This window comes from Dufourea novaeangliae, unplaced genomic scaffold (genome assembly GCF_001272555.1).
Source record: "Dufourea novaeangliae isolate 0120121106 unplaced genomic scaffold, ASM127255v1 scaffold57, whole genome shotgun sequence".
Taxonomy (NCBI): domain Eukaryota; kingdom Metazoa; phylum Arthropoda; class Insecta; order Hymenoptera; family Halictidae; genus Dufourea; species Dufourea novaeangliae.
Window position 1 is genome coordinate 113,142 of NW_015373937.1, and position 15,706 is coordinate 128,847.

General features: G+C 39.2%; 6 protein-coding genes across 6 annotated transcripts; all 6 read left to right on the top strand.

Annotated features, from left to right (window-relative positions):
• The first annotated feature begins 1,048 nt into the window (after nucleotides 1-1,048).
• On the top strand, nucleotides 1,049-4,419 carry LOC107185355 (FK506-binding protein 5-like). Its single transcript, XM_015573022.1, has 3 exons — nucleotides 1,049-1,501; nucleotides 1,602-1,988; nucleotides 2,104-4,419. Exons 1-3 carry the CDS (start codon nucleotides 1,049-1,051, stop codon nucleotides 4,417-4,419), a joined length of 3,156 nt encoding a protein of 1,051 aa, XP_015428508.1.
• A 541-nt stretch (nucleotides 4,420-4,960) lies between these two features.
• LOC107185356 lies at nucleotides 4,961-6,062 on the top strand. Its single transcript, XM_015573023.1, has 3 exons — nucleotides 4,961-5,421; nucleotides 5,504-5,722; nucleotides 5,915-6,062. The coding sequence occupies exons 1-3, from the start codon at nucleotides 4,961-4,963 to the stop codon at nucleotides 6,060-6,062; spliced, it is 828 nt and encodes a 275-aa protein (XP_015428509.1).
• A 1,090-nt stretch (nucleotides 6,063-7,152) lies between these two features.
• Nucleotides 7,153-9,974, top strand: LOC107185415 (cysteine dioxygenase type 1). The gene is made up of 5 exons (XM_015573083.1): nucleotides 7,153-7,438; nucleotides 9,044-9,185; nucleotides 9,259-9,373; nucleotides 9,445-9,614; nucleotides 9,700-9,974. Exons 1-5 carry the CDS (start codon nucleotides 7,203-7,205, stop codon nucleotides 9,733-9,735), a joined length of 699 nt encoding a protein of 232 aa, XP_015428569.1. The 5' UTR covers nucleotides 7,153-7,202; the 3' UTR covers nucleotides 9,736-9,974.
• Nucleotides 9,975-10,377: 403 nt separating this feature from the next.
• On the top strand, nucleotides 10,378-10,908 carry LOC107185440 (succinate dehydrogenase assembly factor 3, mitochondrial). Its single transcript, XM_015573114.1, has 2 exons — nucleotides 10,378-10,554; nucleotides 10,729-10,908. Exons 1-2 carry the CDS (start codon nucleotides 10,378-10,380, stop codon nucleotides 10,906-10,908), a joined length of 357 nt encoding a protein of 118 aa, XP_015428600.1.
• A 613-nt stretch (nucleotides 10,909-11,521) lies between these two features.
• LOC107185436 (nucleoside diphosphate-linked moiety X motif 19-like) lies at nucleotides 11,522-13,144 on the top strand. Its single transcript, XM_015573109.1, has 5 exons — nucleotides 11,522-11,605; nucleotides 11,858-12,194; nucleotides 12,293-12,528; nucleotides 12,594-12,752; nucleotides 12,822-13,144. The coding sequence occupies exons 1-5, from the start codon at nucleotides 11,522-11,524 to the stop codon at nucleotides 13,089-13,091; spliced, it is 1,086 nt and encodes a 361-aa protein (XP_015428595.1). The 3' UTR covers nucleotides 13,092-13,144.
• Nucleotides 13,145-13,316: 172 nt separating this feature from the next.
• Nucleotides 13,317-15,612, top strand: LOC107185413 (DNA primase large subunit-like). Its single transcript, XM_015573082.1, has 7 exons — nucleotides 13,317-13,406; nucleotides 13,557-13,713; nucleotides 13,799-14,136; nucleotides 14,216-14,443; nucleotides 14,523-14,660; nucleotides 14,716-15,256; nucleotides 15,335-15,612. The coding sequence occupies exons 2-7, from the start codon at nucleotides 13,560-13,562 to the stop codon at nucleotides 15,610-15,612; spliced, it is 1,677 nt and encodes a 558-aa protein (XP_015428568.1). The 5' UTR covers nucleotides 13,317-13,406; nucleotides 13,557-13,559.
• Nucleotides 15,613-15,706: the final 94 nt, after the last annotated feature.

The window sequence follows — 15,706 nt, forward strand, 5'->3', positions numbered from 1 at the left end:
TAAAGGTGGATCTAGGAGAATCGCCATGTGTCGTCCTCCAATGACCGTAAGTGTAAAAATGTACTAATAAACTATATATAAAAGTTTATTGCAAAACTGTTTCGTTTCAAGCGCAAGTCAACCAATAAAGATGACAGGTTGGCGTACCAAGAGACACAAGCCTTTAAAAATGTGCTACATGAATTGCAAAGAACGTGTCACAAGAAACCTGAGGACAACCTACCATTGATACATTTATCGAAGAAAGCGGATAGAACGAAGCAAGTGAAACAGTTATATCCTCCTCAGAAAAAATCTGATAAGGCGAGGAGGATTGCTGGCAGAATAATTAAAACGTTCAAGGTAAACGTAAGATTAAGTATAGAAAAATCACTTATCGTATTAACTAACATTTACGTGTAGCCAGCCGTATGTAAAAGGCACAAGTACAAGAGGAACAGAGGGGATTTATCGTTTAAACAAATGGATTATTCTTTTGAACCAGAAATAATGAGCAACGTGTCTTGCCATTGCTCTTCTGCTGATGAAACAACAGATAATAATTAATCTACGTAATAAACAGGTAAAAGTGTTTAGTACTTTCTTCAATGTTAGTCTTATGTGTGTAAAGTGAAATTGACTCTAAACCCCTGTCAATTATAATTCATACGTCGATTGTTTTAAATCTGTAATCCCATCAAAATGTATAACCTCTAGAGTAAAAGTGTAAAATTTCACAATTACATGTTCGAGATGAGAATAAATTAAGTTTACGTATTCAATACTTCCCACGATGTTTCAATATGCATTACAAATTATTAATGCAGAAGTGGTTAAAGTTGTAGTCATCGTGGGCATATGAAATTTAAATATCGTAATTTCGGATTTCGAGCATTGGCGATGTCGACGACAACACAAAAGGGTTCGAGTATTTGTATTCTAGAGGATTCCTTCCCAACAGGAAAGGGAGTGAATTCCAGAGGCGGCATAAAGTTCAACAAAGACAGAAAGAAAAGAAAAAAGTAGAAACGTATCCTTCAAATAGCTTGTCAATTTTTCTAAAGCTAAAATGGTACTCGGAACTCTGTTCGGTCCCAAAACACCAAAATCTGATCAACCGGAGGACTCCTTAGACATAAAGAAAGACTCGCTGTTTTCACCGGAAGAAACAGAACAATCTCCAAAAGTGAATAACACCAGCATAGTCTATCCATTTCACGATGTAAAAGCTACCAGTTTTCCTCCTCCACTTTCCATCGATGCATCCGTGTACACCGACGCTGAAAATCAAGTCGAAGAACAGACTGACACTGCAACAGAACGATCTCCAGTCAGCAATAATATCAAAAACATTAAAGAAGACGTGAAAGATGACGAGAAAAAGGAAAATTCCCTTAAAAAGCATGGCGAAGAAACGAAACCCAAGATCAGCCACGACAGGCTAAAGGAAGTGATCAACGCATCGATCAAGGAAGCAGTGCAAATTATCGCGAAGCAATGTAGAATGGTATCTAAGAAGCAAGTATCGAAGATACTTGGGGTCTCAAATCTCGATTCCCTTTTTCATCGATTCATTTTAATTATACTTATTTCGTCTTAGTAGCACAGTCTATTGTTTCTAGAAACCAAATGACGAGGAAAAGTCATCGGGAAAGAAGCCGAAAGAAACTCTGGCTAAAGCAATCTGGCACACCAAGGAAGGCGTTCTTGGGAAAAGCAAACACGAGACTCGGCCACGTTCCACCGAAGAATACTTCAGCAATCGATCAAGGCTCCCAAAGAACGCTTACAAGTCGAACTGTCCTCAAGAGAAGCGCAATATCGTTCGCACCTGTCCGAATAAGTTACAAGACGAGATCACCAAGTGCCTTTGTAAGAAAGGACCGGTGTGCGAGGATGCTAAAGACAAGAAACACTCGAAACAAGCCAGCAGTGGTAAGACTGACAATCGTCGGATGACGGGGAACGTGAACATTTATATTTGCTCGGAAGCTACAGAGAATCCTCAAGTAATTTCACTGATTCACTAGATATTCTTTAATGTTATCATATAGAGTACCAAAATTTCACCTGTTTCATTGACTCTTGTCGATTTCGTAACGAAGACATTCGATACTTTTTCAGCTGGCGTACAAGCAAAACAAGCCGCAGTCGTGCGCGGAATCGAGCTCAGAAACAACAACGGAACCGTCGCCCGTCTCATCGTGCAAGCTCGTCAATTGTATCCGCAACAAACGGCAGAAATACAAGGAGAAGGACTCGTTCGACTTCCTGCAGAGCACTGAAGAAAGCAGCGATAGTAATCCATTCAGCTGCGTTTCCTCGAACATCGGGACCAATTCGGAGAGCAGTGGTTTCATCGATATCTGCGCACAGGACACCGAATCCACTTCCACCGAGTGTCGATGCAAAGACGATCAAGTGATATCTGATCAATCTATCGGCAAATCGAAGTTCGTCATATGCGATAAAGCGGAGAGACCTTGCTCCACGATCTATCCGAAAAAAGTGTCGTTGGACAGTGACAGCGAGGGATGGTCGTCGAAATCAGTTTGCAGCGACAGTAGAGAAACTGAGCCGTGCAATCAGGCTAACGGAGACGGTTGGCCTTTCGAACCTAAATTTGGTTACTATACGAAGAGTTTGAAACGGGACCGCGATCCTGGGAAAGACAGTTGTAGAATATGTTCCAAGAACGATGTTTGCAGGTGTCAAAGTAATGCACGAAGTAAGAGAAGGTCTTATAAGTCCACGGATAGAGAACAATGGTCGACCTGCAGTTGTATCGTGGAGGAAGATGAGGAGGATGGAGTTTGCGTTAACGTTAAAGATTCACCGAAATCTACGGTCGATCTGAAGCCAACAGGCACTCAGGAAGGAGTAACTGTTGACCAGAAAGATACAGAAAAGGAATTAGAAAAAATAGCTTCGGCGGTTAAAGAAGACGGTGCAGAGAAAGAGACTATTCAGGAACAGAAAGATGATGACCTGGTCGCAAAACCAAGTTCACTTATATCCGGAAAATTGATAAGACCCGAAACTCTAACACTTAAATTATTGTTGAAACAATACGGTACACCACCTGCGCAAAGTCTCGAGCAGAAAAGTATTATCCCTGATCTGGCAAAGACGACTGATACAGGACTATCGACCAACGACACGCCTGTCGCGCAAACAGAGGAGAAAAAGGAGCCGGCTTATCGAAAGAAATTCAATCTCCGTGAACAGCATAGATTTATGAAGCACCTGACTTCCGAACAGTTCGAGAAGCCTCGAGAACCAATCGAAGAAACCAAACAAGTAGATCAGGCGGAAGAGAAGAAAACGGAAGAAAATGAGAATGAAAAGGATACGGAGCAGAGAATGAGCCTCCCAGGAAGACTGAGAACCTCGATATTTAAAACTTTGAAGAGAGTCGCGGGCAAGGAGAACTATAAGATCTCTGAGAAGGTTTCTGACAACGATGCCGACCGAGAAACTGTGAACGCTGAAGGAAATATTGATACAGATCAGCCGGTAAAGTCTGAAGCTAACCTGCAGGAAACTCAAAAGGAGAAAAGAATATCTTTCGCGCAGAAACTGGATATAAATAAGTTCTTTAAGAGGAAAGACAAAACTTCCGTAAGTGATACGAACCAGATAGTACCAAAGAAAAAAGGTAAGAAAACTAGTGTGACTGATGCAGCAGCAAATTTGGATACAGAGTCTGAAAGTAAAGACGACACGAAGAAAGGTGAAGAAGAGAAGAAAGAGGAACTACCTGTCGAGGACGCTGAAGCGGAGCAGGATAATTCGAAGCTGTTAACAGATACGACTAGCAGTAAACCAGACCTTACATTAACTCCAGATACTACTGTTGAAGGAACAGATCCCACGAACTCCCAAGAGCTTCCAAAAACGTCGACCACTGAAGTCATTACGAAAAAGAGCAGTCCTCCAGAAGTTCAGGAAGAGTCAAACGATCAAAAGTCAACTGGTGATCAAGAACAGAAGCATATAGAGTTCGAGAAACCTAAAATAACAGATAAAGAACCTCCGAAAGTGACAGAGACCGAAGTGGGTACAAACGTGCAGAAGGTCTCGACATGTATGTGTATTCGATGCGCTCGTAAAAAAAAATCTGCAATTTCTCAGAACGTTTCTCGGGAATCAGAACCATCGTACACGGTCTGTACAAGCGAGAATTTCGGGCCAGAAGAACGAATCGAAGGATGCAAATGCAATTGTTGTACCTTGCAAACTCCTCAAAGTTGCAACAGACTCACCAGTTATCCGAAAAGTTGCCTGAAAAAGGAAAGGCAGTTTTGTCGAATGGAAACTCAGGAGAACAATTGCTCAGTTTTCCAGCACGATAACAGAAGCTGGGAAGAATGTGGTTGCAGAAGAATGATTCCTTGCGAAAATTGTTGCAGGCCAAGGAATGAATGCAGGTACGAATGATTACTGATCCTAAAACCCATTAACACGTTGCCTTACGATTTTTTTGACGGCTGTACTTTTAAGCATTACTTTATCGTTAATAATTTCCTAGATACAAAAGGAATTTTATTCTTAGGGCAAGTGTATTATTTAGTCTAAGTCTTAAATATTAATACCAGTCAAACAGAATTTCACTTCGACTCAAAGAAAATGAATGCTATACATATTTATTAAATTCAGTTTGAAATCGTCAACACATGTCTGACTCGATGTTATAAGGCAAGGGGTTAACGTTCGTTCAATTTCTCACTGCATAGAGTAATTGCAATTGTACGGAAAAAAGTGGGTTTTGCACTATATTAGAAGAAACAAATTGGACTCTAGCTCACCCTTCCCAGAGGAAAAAATTACATTACCTCCCCCTGACTACGCCCTTGTAATTGCATGTTATCTTTACAGTTGCAGACCAGTGACTGTCTGCGTGACCTGTTGCAAGTCGAAGAACGAGTGCATCTGCAAAGCAGTTTGCGCCTCGAGGAGCGTCTGTGGTTGCTTGAAATCGATGGTTTGTCTATACTGCGACCATCCACGTGACAGATGCTTGTGCAGGTCACCGGCACAAAAGTGCTCGTGCTGCGAGCAGCCCGTGGATGTGTGCCTGTGCGAGGACCGGAAGACTTTTTCCGAGGGTAGACCGGTCCTGACTGAGCCCGATAACGATCGCACCATGTACGTAACCGCGTGGAAGCCACGGGAGGACGTGAGACGTTACTTCGCCAGAAATCTGGAGGATCATCGACGGAATTCTATCAACGAGTGCCGCTGCCACGAGAAGCTCAAGTCACAGAACTCCGATGACCTCCCTTATCAGCGGCTGAGTTGCTTCTCGGACGTGATGAACGAGTTACAGCAGAAGATGAGCGAGTCGGTGTGCTGTACACAGTGCGGGAAGATCCCCTGTTGTTGTAACAACATCAAGGTCGACGAGGGAATAGACGAGAGGAAGATAAAGTATTGCGTCAGGTAGACACGATCTCTTCACACTTTCGCGATGACATTCAGAACCGATTCCTTCGAGAATTTCCCGATGGTTTTACCGTTACAGCCCGAAAACACGACGGAAGGTTGTGGCTGTGTGCGTGGAGAAACCCAGAAGCAAATCCCCAACGGTCTGCAAGTGCGAGCCTCAGACGAGAACCGAGAGACAGAAGAAGATAGTAGTCTGTTGCCTTTGCAAATCGTTACCGTGCAGATGCAAAAGGTCAAAGTCGAGGGACAAGAAACCAAAAATGAAGTGTTACTACTGCAAGAACTCGCCCTGCGTGTAAGTGTGTAACAAAGATCGCGAAGCGAAAGGGTAAACAGCGTGATTGCTAGAAATAGGTAGAGTAAAAAAAAAAACAAAGAACATTGATGAAACGGCTGCGTTAATGAGAGCACCTTCTCTCGTTAATTGACCCGATCGTAAGATCTGGTACTTCGAGTCGTTGATTTTTTATTACATTCCCTGCTACAGCTGCGCTACAGCGCGAGAACGCGGCAAGCCGAGGCTGTGCAGGTGTGCTGATTCACCTTGCCGCACGAAAGAAAAGGAAATCGCGCCGTGTGGAAAAACATCCACGAAACCGAAGAACAACGAGGAAAAGATCATTTGTGTCCGTTAACCGTAGACACCTGTGACTATTCCCCTCTAGGAACATACGTGCATAATATATCGTCGACTTGGGATCAATCAAGATTTTTTCAGCGGGAAGAAAAGAACTTAAATGAAAGGGAACTCGTGACTTCAGTCGTAAAATACGTATTTTGTTAATTGTACTTGCTCATGTAGAAATGTTACAGATATGTCTAAATGTTTCCGTCGTTAAATGTAGCTCTGATAACGATATTCGTGCAGACAACAGTGTTGCTCTAATAGATCGATCATGTAAGTTCTATGTACGTAGAGAAGCGAATTCGAAAAACAAGACACCTCGATGTTCGTCGTTTCGAATGTTTTTCTGACAGGATACGACGTCGATTGATACGAAACAACAAGAGCGGTGTTTCCTTGTATCATGTGACGCCTGCGAGCGACAAACAAGTGTGACGATAAGGGATCTCAGAATCCCGAAAAACGAGAATAAAAACGAACCAATATCGTACCACTATTTCTCCCGCGATAACACAACCACATATTCGGAACACGGGTCAACGCGCGGTATTACGAAAAAATTACGACGATTACTTGTTTACGTCTTCTCGCTCGAACCCAAACATCGCGTGGCCATTACAAGTTTTATTCAATGTCACAGATTAACTCTCGATTCCGATAATCGCGTAATTACGAGGGTCAACCCCTTGTCGTTCGACTCACAGGGAAAAAAAGCACCGATAACGGTGACCATGAAAATAATTGCTCTAAAAAAAAAAAATAAAAAGAAGTCGGTTCGCGGGACGGTGCACAAAAATATTTCAAACTCTGCTTAAGAGACTCGTCTCGGGAGTAGGGGGTATCTTAGGCCTCGTATAAGACGCTGTCTCCCCTGTTTTACTAGACCGGTACGAGCCGTAGACCGGCAACGTGTTCCTCCATCGTTAAACGTGCGTTCGCTTTCAAACAACTCCACGCGTTCCGTCGTTAGAGACTCGCGAACGAAACCGAATCGAAACGCGAATCGGCGAACGTTTCTTCCATCCTTTCGTGCCCGTCGATCCTTCGCTCTGTTGCGAAACTTTTATCCGAGTGTCCGTGAGACATCGTTGTTCAAAGAAGGTATTCAAGACCAAGAGGAACGATAACTGAGTGAGAAACTGCACGAAAAATGCAAGCCTACCCCGAGGATCATGGATTACATCGTGTTCCTGACGACAAACTCTACAACGGAACGAACAACACTAGCGAAGGAAAGAAACCCTTGACGCTTCGCGAGCTCATCGATGCTCTGCACAAAGCTTTCGAGACCGACCACGTGAGCATCGACCATGTTCAGGAGCTTATGGTGTCATACAGGAGTAACCCTTCTGAATGGAAGAAATACGCAAAGTTCGATAGATACAGGTAAAATCGCGTATATAAGAAGCATAACGAAAAGTAATCCAGTTTCATCCATTACAGTTGGTATTTAGAAAGTCGATGAACTCGAATCGCCCTCGCACCCTGACCGAATACAAACACAATGGTATCGATGCTTCTTCGGTTCTCTGATCGTTAGAATCCCTTTTACGTTCGCGAAGAATCGAATCTTCTCGGCAAATGTTTTTATCGGTCTCGGTGCAAATAGACCGCGTACAACTACGCCGGAATTGTGCAATAAGATTAATACCAACGAGGTTCACGGTGGGTTATCGCTGGTGTTACCGTTTCCCCCAACCCCGGCCGTCTCTTATAAATTTTCTGCGACCATTCGCGAAACGATCGGTGGGCCCTCGAATGAAATGGGAAATTTTAACAAGCTCGCTCGGCTAAACGATCCCCGGAAAAAGAATCGTTTGAAGTATCAACAAGCTTATCGATGGGCAGACAGTAAAAATACAGTACGATACACGCGCGTAATGTGCACGCAACGATCCGCTCGTAGATGAACGAACGATGACAGAGAGGGTTCCAGAATTGTCTCGCGAAGATGCGAATAACGACTTGTACGATAAAATTTATTTAACACGTCTCTGTTTACGCGTAACAGAAGGAAAAATACAAGCAGAATGTCTTGTGACAACAATTTTCATTCGTGGATATTAATTTATTTCGATATATTTTTTTATTAGGGGACATTCAAATGAGTTTTCCTGAATAAACGTTCCGTTTCGATGGAGAATTCTTTTACGAATTACAAAGACACCTGTCTAGAACGTAATGTGGGATTATGGAACGTAATTGCCGACTCGACCGATTTCCACACGACACGCGAAAGTATAGAGGCCGTAGCTCGTGCATTCGCTACTTCTGCATAAAGTGGAACAGACTGTAGCAACCGGAAGAGAGGATATTTATTTAACACGCAAAAATTAATAAACCTTTGACCGAAGTCTGTTATCATTCCGTGTGACTACGCATACGTCGTTCTACGAAGTACATGCGATGAAGACACTATCGTTAATATTGTCGACGATTTAGAAGAGAAAATTAGCTTCCCTTCTCGTTCGTTATACGGCCGTCGATCCGTGACGAGAAAGAAATGACCGAAATGGTTCGACATCGTTGCAATCTGAGTCTAAGTATGCGGAACACTTCAAAGTCTATCTATCTGTGTTGCACGCAAATAAGTGGTGTTTGTTCGGTGAACGGCTGGTTACACACACTTTCCACGTATGCCCCCCTTCCTCACCCCACTTTCATTACACTTGAGCCAGAACATCAGTTCTTTGACACGCGACACTTATCCGATCGAAAGCAATGATCGACAAGAATTTTTTTCACACGACCCAATACGAAAGCTTTAAAAATATTTGCAGGGATCGTTGCGTTTTACTTCTCGTACACGACAAAAGGATATTTAAAGCATTCTATTACCATGGTTGAGAATTAATCGTCCTTCCATTACGGATACCAGTTAATTATATCCTTCGGTGCGATCCAATGCAATTCGCCATTGCGTTACTCATTCCACTTAAACGAAGATAAAGACTGTTAAATAAGGAAGTAAATGAATCATTGTGCATCCAGATACACTAGAAACTTGGTCGACGAGGGAAACAGAAGGTTCAATCTCATGGTGTTGTGTTGGGGGGAAGGCCATGGATCAGCCATACACGATCACGCGAATGCCCATTGTGTGATGAAAATTCTGCAGGGTGAACTTTGCGAGGTATCGAAAGATTCCTTTTGTTCCTCAAAATAATGGTTAATGGACCATTTTCTAAAGCAGTTCTATTTTATAGACGCGATATGCGTGGCCCACGAAAAGTGAGACCAACGATCGAACAAACGAACCGGAAGAACTGAAGGAATTGGAGAAAAATACTCTTGAACTCAATGAAATATGCTACATCAATGGTATAACGTTTGAACTAACTACTAAAAATTCGGAAATACTTCGTTCTAACTTCACTTTACCGATTTCGTAGACTCGATGGGACTTCATCGTGTCGAAAATCCAAGCACCGTAAATCCTGCTGTGTCTTTGCACTTGTACTCGCCGCCATTTTCTTCTTGCTCAGTCTTTAATAAACAGACTGGCCAAAGGACAGCGTGTAACGTGACTTTCTGGTCCAAGTACGGGGAGAAGAGAAACCGAGTAAGATTCTCGTTATAGTTTCCACCTAAAGAAAAAAAGATGAATCAGAATGACGAGGCAGCTACTTTTTCTTTTATATTTGCAGGAAATCCAAAACGACCGGCATCCCGAAGACAATTAATGCATCAAAGATAACGTTCGTTACGACTGCAATTTTATAAAACACTTTTATTGAGATAAGCGATGCGAATTTTATAATTCAGACGGTTTAATGTACAGCTGTATAAAGCCTTTAGTACTTAAATATATTTATATGGACGTTCATGCACTTCTGCGGAATTATGCTCAAATATAACGTTCCTGAAATTTTATTACGTGCCTTGTTATTATAATGTGACTTGAAAATAAAGAATTGGAAATGAAGACATATCGATCGTCGTTAAGTAATTAAAGCACTGTTACCATGTGATTTTGAGAAATCATTCTAAAAGCTTCAGAAATCAAACTAAACCTATACTAATTTATGAGATTCAAATAATGTTGTAAGCTTTTTGTTTAAGAGTACACAAAAATTATTGTTAGTAACACGTTAGCTATATGTTTGTGACTTAAATAAAAACATTTACATTTTATATAAAATAGTGAGTTGATACATATACAGATACAGATAGATATGTATATACATCTATGTATATTTGGCGCGAGATTCTATTGAATTTTCGTCTGCTAGGGACTGCTTGATAATAAATTATTTTTTTATAAAAGTATTTAGTGTAAATAGTGTAATAATATGTATTTGTAAAATATCCTTGGTAAAGATATTATGACAACGTTATCTCACATGCAGCGTGTTAGAATGCTGTATAAAACAATTTTGAGGTTACACCGTGGTTTACCAGTCGAAATTCAAGATTTAGGTAGTAGTTATGTTCGAGATGAATTTAGACGGCATAAAAAGTGTAATGAAACCGAAGCAATTATTTTTCTAAACGAATGGACAGTGAGTAATATTAAATTTTACATTTTAATTTTTCTTTTCAAAAATATAGGTTAAGTTTCATTTAGGTTAGTTCAACTCTCAAACGAAAGCAGTACTTTATTTTTAAGAAGTCATAAAATAATAAAATAAAGGCTCTTTATATTATCTGACAAACATTACTCTTCCTTGTTATAGGATTATGCATTAATGCTTGGTAAACAGCTTGGTTTGAAAGGACCACGTACAGCCAAACCACTGGGTCAAAATTTAAATGAAGAGGATTTTGAAAAATTCAGAGATGAACAAGTATATCAATTGTATGAGTTGATGAATGCAGCAACTGGTAAAACGGACACAAATTCGAAAGATGAATAAAGTCTGGTCAGGATCTTAAATTATGCTGCACTGTATGGTTCCTGAATAATTATTCACTGTATATTATAGATATGTACTATAGAAATTGTAAATGTAATAATTGTAATTACCATGTACATAAACATTGCTGAATATTTTACATACACTTCTGCGTACCCTTGTAGGACTAATCAATGTTCATAGAAATTCTACATAATGATCAATGCATTATATGTATGTACTTAATATTACAGTAAATACAATACTTTGCTGTTAAGGCACTTTTGTGAACATATATATGTATGTAAAACATAATTTTACAAAATTACTAATTTACAATAGTGCTTTAGATTTCATAGAATTCGTGAGATTACATATCAGAAATATAATTTTAAATATAAGTTATTTAGTGAAAAATTATTTTAAACTTAAAAAATTTAAATGTTATCGATAATTGTCCGCTGACTTCATGTAACGTCACTCGTGTTTATTCGTGTCACAGTCAGTCACAGTTTCGTTAATCAGTTGCAAAATCAACTTTTAGAACCATAACCTGAATAACTACTTTCTGTGTACATATAAGTATATAACTTTTTTTTAATATTCTAATCGCAACTGCCATTATTAGAAAAAAATGAAAACCTTTAAAGACTCTGCCAGTTTAATCCTAGCAGCTCGTCAAATGCAAAAATGTGCACGTCCTTCAACTGCTACAAATGTAAGTATAGTAATATCTGAGTTTTACTTGATAATTTGTAAAAAAATTATTTAAACTAGTTCCGTATTAGTCGCAATAAGAAATTTTAATTAAACAGGTATTATAACCAAAATGAAAAAAGTGTTACAATTGATAATTATTAGATGTATACTTTAAACGTCATACATATTTAAATCGTAAGAGGGCGGGAAATTTAAATTCTCTGATGATTATAGAGTTCTGAAGAATTTAGGAAATCATGTATAGTTTCAGTATAATTACAATCTGCTGTGCCTGAAAAGGCATAAAAATTCAAAATTCATGCCCGGTAACTACGTGTTTCCTGGAGGAATAGTGCATCCAGCCGACGCGGATCTCAAATGGAACAATCTGTTCTCCTCGTTCGGCTTCGACAAAAGCAGCTATGCTTCTTTATTTCCAAACACTACGACACGACCGATAATTTTTAAATCGATACCGAAACAACTACCAAAAGAAATTTCACTACGTATCAGTGCGATTCGGGAGACTTTTGAAGAATGTGGCATACTCCTCTGCAAGAAATCACAAAATGGCGAGTTGCAACCTGATTGGGCGCAACATATCGAAAGTAATTCGATTCTTGTAACAATTAAAAAATGTCTAACTACTGCACCACGGATGAAGGAAATATTTTAACAGCTCAAACAAAATATTTTCGTTATCTAGTGCCCGAAAACGAGTTGCACAGCTGGCAAGAAAAGGTGCATAATGATGCCACGGAATTTTACTCGTTATGTAAAAATTTCGAATGCTATCCTGATCTCTGGTCTCTTTACGAATGGAGCAATTGGTTGACACCGACTTTTTTCCTCGATAAAAGATTCAACACCGTTTTCTATTTGGCCTGTATGCAAACTGTACCTCCCTGTTTGCAGGAATCTACGGAAATCGAGGACATGAAAGTGAGACACTACTTCATGATATGATAACGATTTATGTATGTGATTAATATTTTTATGTAATATAGTGGGACGTACCAGCAAACTTTATATTCTCTGGTCCTGAGTTTACATTACCACCGCCGCAGCAGTATGAAATCGCGAGAATAGCAAAGTTTGAAAGTATAGATAATTTGCTAGATTTCGCGAACGAGCGTACCAAACTGGGCGTACGCATGAATCTGCCGGTACGTAACAGAATTTGGAAATCTTTGTCGAAAATGGTTCAGTGATTCTAATTCAATGTGTCCCGTTAGGTAAAGGTGGAGTTGCAGGATGGGAATGTGTATGTCTTGCCGGGTGACTCGATGTACCCGGAACACGCAAATTTATTTGACAAACAAGTGATCGACAGAACGGACATCACTATCGAGCAATTTCGAGAGATGTCACCTGTAAAAAATCGAGTGGAATTCTTTAATCTCGAAGTGAAGAGGCTTTTCGTTCAGAATTTCGACGATGAGGATGGCCACTTGTCGCCCATGTCACTGAATGAAATCCGTATAAAACAAACCCATAAAAAATAAAACACAGTTTTTAACACCATCATGTGTTCGTTTCTTTTTTATGAAATTGTCAATGAAGCAACAATAATGTGTAATAAACGTATATTCCAAGTATTACATCGTATATGTATATCTTCCTACCTTCTACAATAGTAATTCGTGTAACTGTTTCCGTCTACTCCTGTTTTATATCAGATGGTTACAAATAAACGCGGGAAAAAAGGGCGCCAGAGTGTGATACTGTAATGGCTGCTTAGCTGTTTTGTGTAAAAGTGAGTGCCGTCGGATCGAAGAAATATTAAAAATGAGTACTCGTAATGAATAAGATATCGTTAAGTAAGTATACGAACGTCTTTCCGTGTGCCCCAATTACTTATATCATTATATAGCAGCTTTCTTTATTGTCACAAAATCGGTATGTCACGTGGAATTGACACATGCCTTTAATGCAACCAAGGATAAGTAACTGATGCATTTATTTTTTAGAAAATGGAATACACTAAACGACGACGATATACAGTTAATGTTGAGACTCATGACCTTCAAGAAATTTACCAACATGACTTACAAATGTATGATTTTCCCCCAACTGGTGAAATTCCATTTGTGGAGTTTCAGCAATTGGGCATGGAGAGACTAAAACGTAAGTGCATGATTAATTTAAAGACACACTGACTGGCATAAATGAACATTAAGTAAAGTTCCTTGAATGTATATATTATTTATAGTACTACAACACATTGAAAATCATGCTGTACGAACAGATTTTAAGACATTACATGATCGTAAACAAAATCTAAGTACAGCTTTAGAAAAAGATGGACTTAAATATTTTGTGCATCTCTTATATGCAAAGGGATGCAAGTCAACAACAGAGGTAGATTTGCAGTATAGAAAAAAGGATCACCTGTCCCACTTTATAATGAGATTATCATATTGTCAAGACCAAGAACATCTGATGTGGTTCATTAATCAAGAAGTAGAATTATTTAAACTGAGATTTAATTCATTAGATAAAGATGGAATAGAGAAGCTACTTAGCATACATAACATTGAGTGTCAACAAGTAAGGAATCAAACTAAGAGATTAGTCATCATCTTTTAAGTACATAATTATCCTAATTGGTTTTCACTTTGTTTCTAAGATTACTCCAGAAGAAAGACATGAAATTAGAGAAGAACTTTATTCATCTACACCAAAACTTGTAAATATTGAGTTGTCAGAATTTTATAAAGTACCTTTTCGGAAAGTCACTGACCTAGTTAGATCGCGTAGGGTTTATATTACAGAGGGAATGGCATACATTGCTCAAGCAGACTTAGTTTCTCTGTTTGTTTCTCACTTTAGAGCAAATTTGCATGACAGTCTAGAGGTAAGTATTTTATTAGTTACATTTATTGGGCATAAGTTCTTCAAGTTTTAATCCCATTGAATATATTCATACCATACAGTATACAAAGAATTATGTTTCAAATATATCTGATGATGAAAGATTGATATCTTTCCTTAAATCTTTGCCTGGTTCTTTCTCTGGCATGACCCGTGTTGTTTGGACATCCACCAGTACACCTATAGATAAGCTGGATGAGGTAATTAACTAGTTCCTCACACTTTTACTTTTGTACAATAAAAAATAATTTTTAGTTATCAAGAACATCTTATCCTTTATGTATGAGATCATTACACGAAGCACTTAGGACTCAACATCACCTTAAAAACAGTGCACGCATACAGTACAATTTGTTCATAAAAGGTATAGGGGTAACATTGGAAGATGCACTACGTTTCTGGAAAATAGAGCTCACAAAGAAGATAGACCCAGACAAATTTGACAAACAGTATGCCTATTCTGTGAGACATATGTTTGGTAAAGAGGGTAAACAGACAAATTACACACCCCTTGGGTGTCCAAAAATTATATCATCCGCAGTGGGGCCTGGAGAATACCATGGCTGCCCATACAAGCACATGGATCATGAATCATTGAGACAAAAACTATTTGGTTATGGTATACCTGCAGAAAGTGTCAATGAAATAGCAGAGCTGTCCAAGGATGGTCATTATCTTATTGCTTGCACAACATATTTTAAGGTTTTACACAATCGCTTGCCAGACAGGGCTATTACTCATCCAAATGGATATTTCGTAGAGAGTAGAGCCATATTGGCCAAAGATGATCCTACAGGTAATATAATTTAGTATTGTACACGCCAGGAATCTAATAATTAAACAAATAAATTTTTTTGTTATCTTTTTTGCACAGAGTCTGATAGTCAAGAAAGATTTACACAAAGTGGAAGGACCAGTGAGAGATTTAGTAATACTCCAAGAATGGATAAAAGCATGGGTACTCCTTTAAGGAATGTCGATAGATCGATCCTCGGTACACCTCCGAGAAGCATAAATAAAAGTAATACACCGGTTAGAAAGGTAGAAAGAGTGAGCGTGACCCCAGTCAGAGCAACTAAAGCCACTCCAAAAAGAATAGACACTAATCTCAACGAAGATGAAATTGCCGAATTAATGAGCGAAGATATGTGAACGTAAATAACATATCCATGGAATATTTATAGTATGTTTTTATTGTAAAATAAATATTTTTATTACTTCTCTATTTTATGCGAATTATTTCCTA

Bases quoted from the DNA above. Each gene is read 5' to 3' on its own strand.
- LOC107185355 (XM_015573022.1), top strand. From the start codon at position 1,049: ATGGTACTCGGAACTCTGTTCGGTCCCAAAACACCAAAATCTGATCAA. The intron at 1,502-1,601 runs GTATCGAAGATA...TATTGTTTCTAG, and splicing joins GAATGGTATCTAAGAAGCAA to AAACCAAATGACGAGGAAAA. The intron at 1,989-2,103 runs GTAATTTCACTG...ATACTTTTTCAG, and splicing joins AAGCTACAGAGAATCCTCAA to CTGGCGTACAAGCAAAACAA.
- LOC107185356 (XM_015573023.1), top strand. From the start codon at position 4,961: ATGGTTTGTCTATACTGCGACCATCCACGTGACAGATGCTTGTGCAGG. The intron at 5,422-5,503 runs GTAGACACGATC...TTACCGTTACAG, and splicing joins AAGATAAAGTATTGCGTCAG to CCCGAAAACACGACGGAAGG. The intron at 5,723-5,914 runs GTAAGTGTGTAA...TCCCTGCTACAG, and splicing joins TGCAAGAACTCGCCCTGCGT to CTGCGCTACAGCGCGAGAAC.
- LOC107185415 (XM_015573083.1), top strand. From the start codon at position 7,203: ATGCAAGCCTACCCCGAGGATCATGGATTACATCGTGTTCCTGACGAC. The intron at 9,374-9,444 runs GTATAACGTTTG...CCGATTTCGTAG, and splicing joins TGAAATATGCTACATCAATG to ACTCGATGGGACTTCATCGT. The intron at 9,615-9,699 runs GTAAGATTCTCG...TTATATTTGCAG, and splicing joins ACGGGGAGAAGAGAAACCGA to GAAATCCAAAACGACCGGCA.
- LOC107185440 (XM_015573114.1), top strand. From the start codon at position 10,378: ATGACAACGTTATCTCACATGCAGCGTGTTAGAATGCTGTATAAAACA. The intron at 10,555-10,728 runs GTGAGTAATATT...TCCTTGTTATAG, and splicing joins TTTTTCTAAACGAATGGACA to GATTATGCATTAATGCTTGG.
- LOC107185436 (XM_015573109.1), top strand. From the start codon at position 11,522: ATGAAAACCTTTAAAGACTCTGCCAGTTTAATCCTAGCAGCTCGTCAA. The intron at 11,606-11,857 runs GTAAGTATAGTA...GTATAGTTTCAG, and splicing joins GTCCTTCAACTGCTACAAAT to TATAATTACAATCTGCTGTG. The intron at 12,195-12,292 runs GTAATTCGATTC...TTCGTTATCTAG, and splicing joins TTGGGCGCAACATATCGAAA to TGCCCGAAAACGAGTTGCAC.
- LOC107185413 (XM_015573082.1), top strand. From the start codon at position 13,560: ATGGAATACACTAAACGACGACGATATACAGTTAATGTTGAGACTCAT. The intron at 14,444-14,522 runs GTAAGTATTTTA...CATACCATACAG, and splicing joins ATTTGCATGACAGTCTAGAG to TATACAAAGAATTATGTTTC. The intron at 14,661-14,715 runs GTAATTAACTAG...AATAATTTTTAG, and splicing joins CTATAGATAAGCTGGATGAG to TTATCAAGAACATCTTATCC.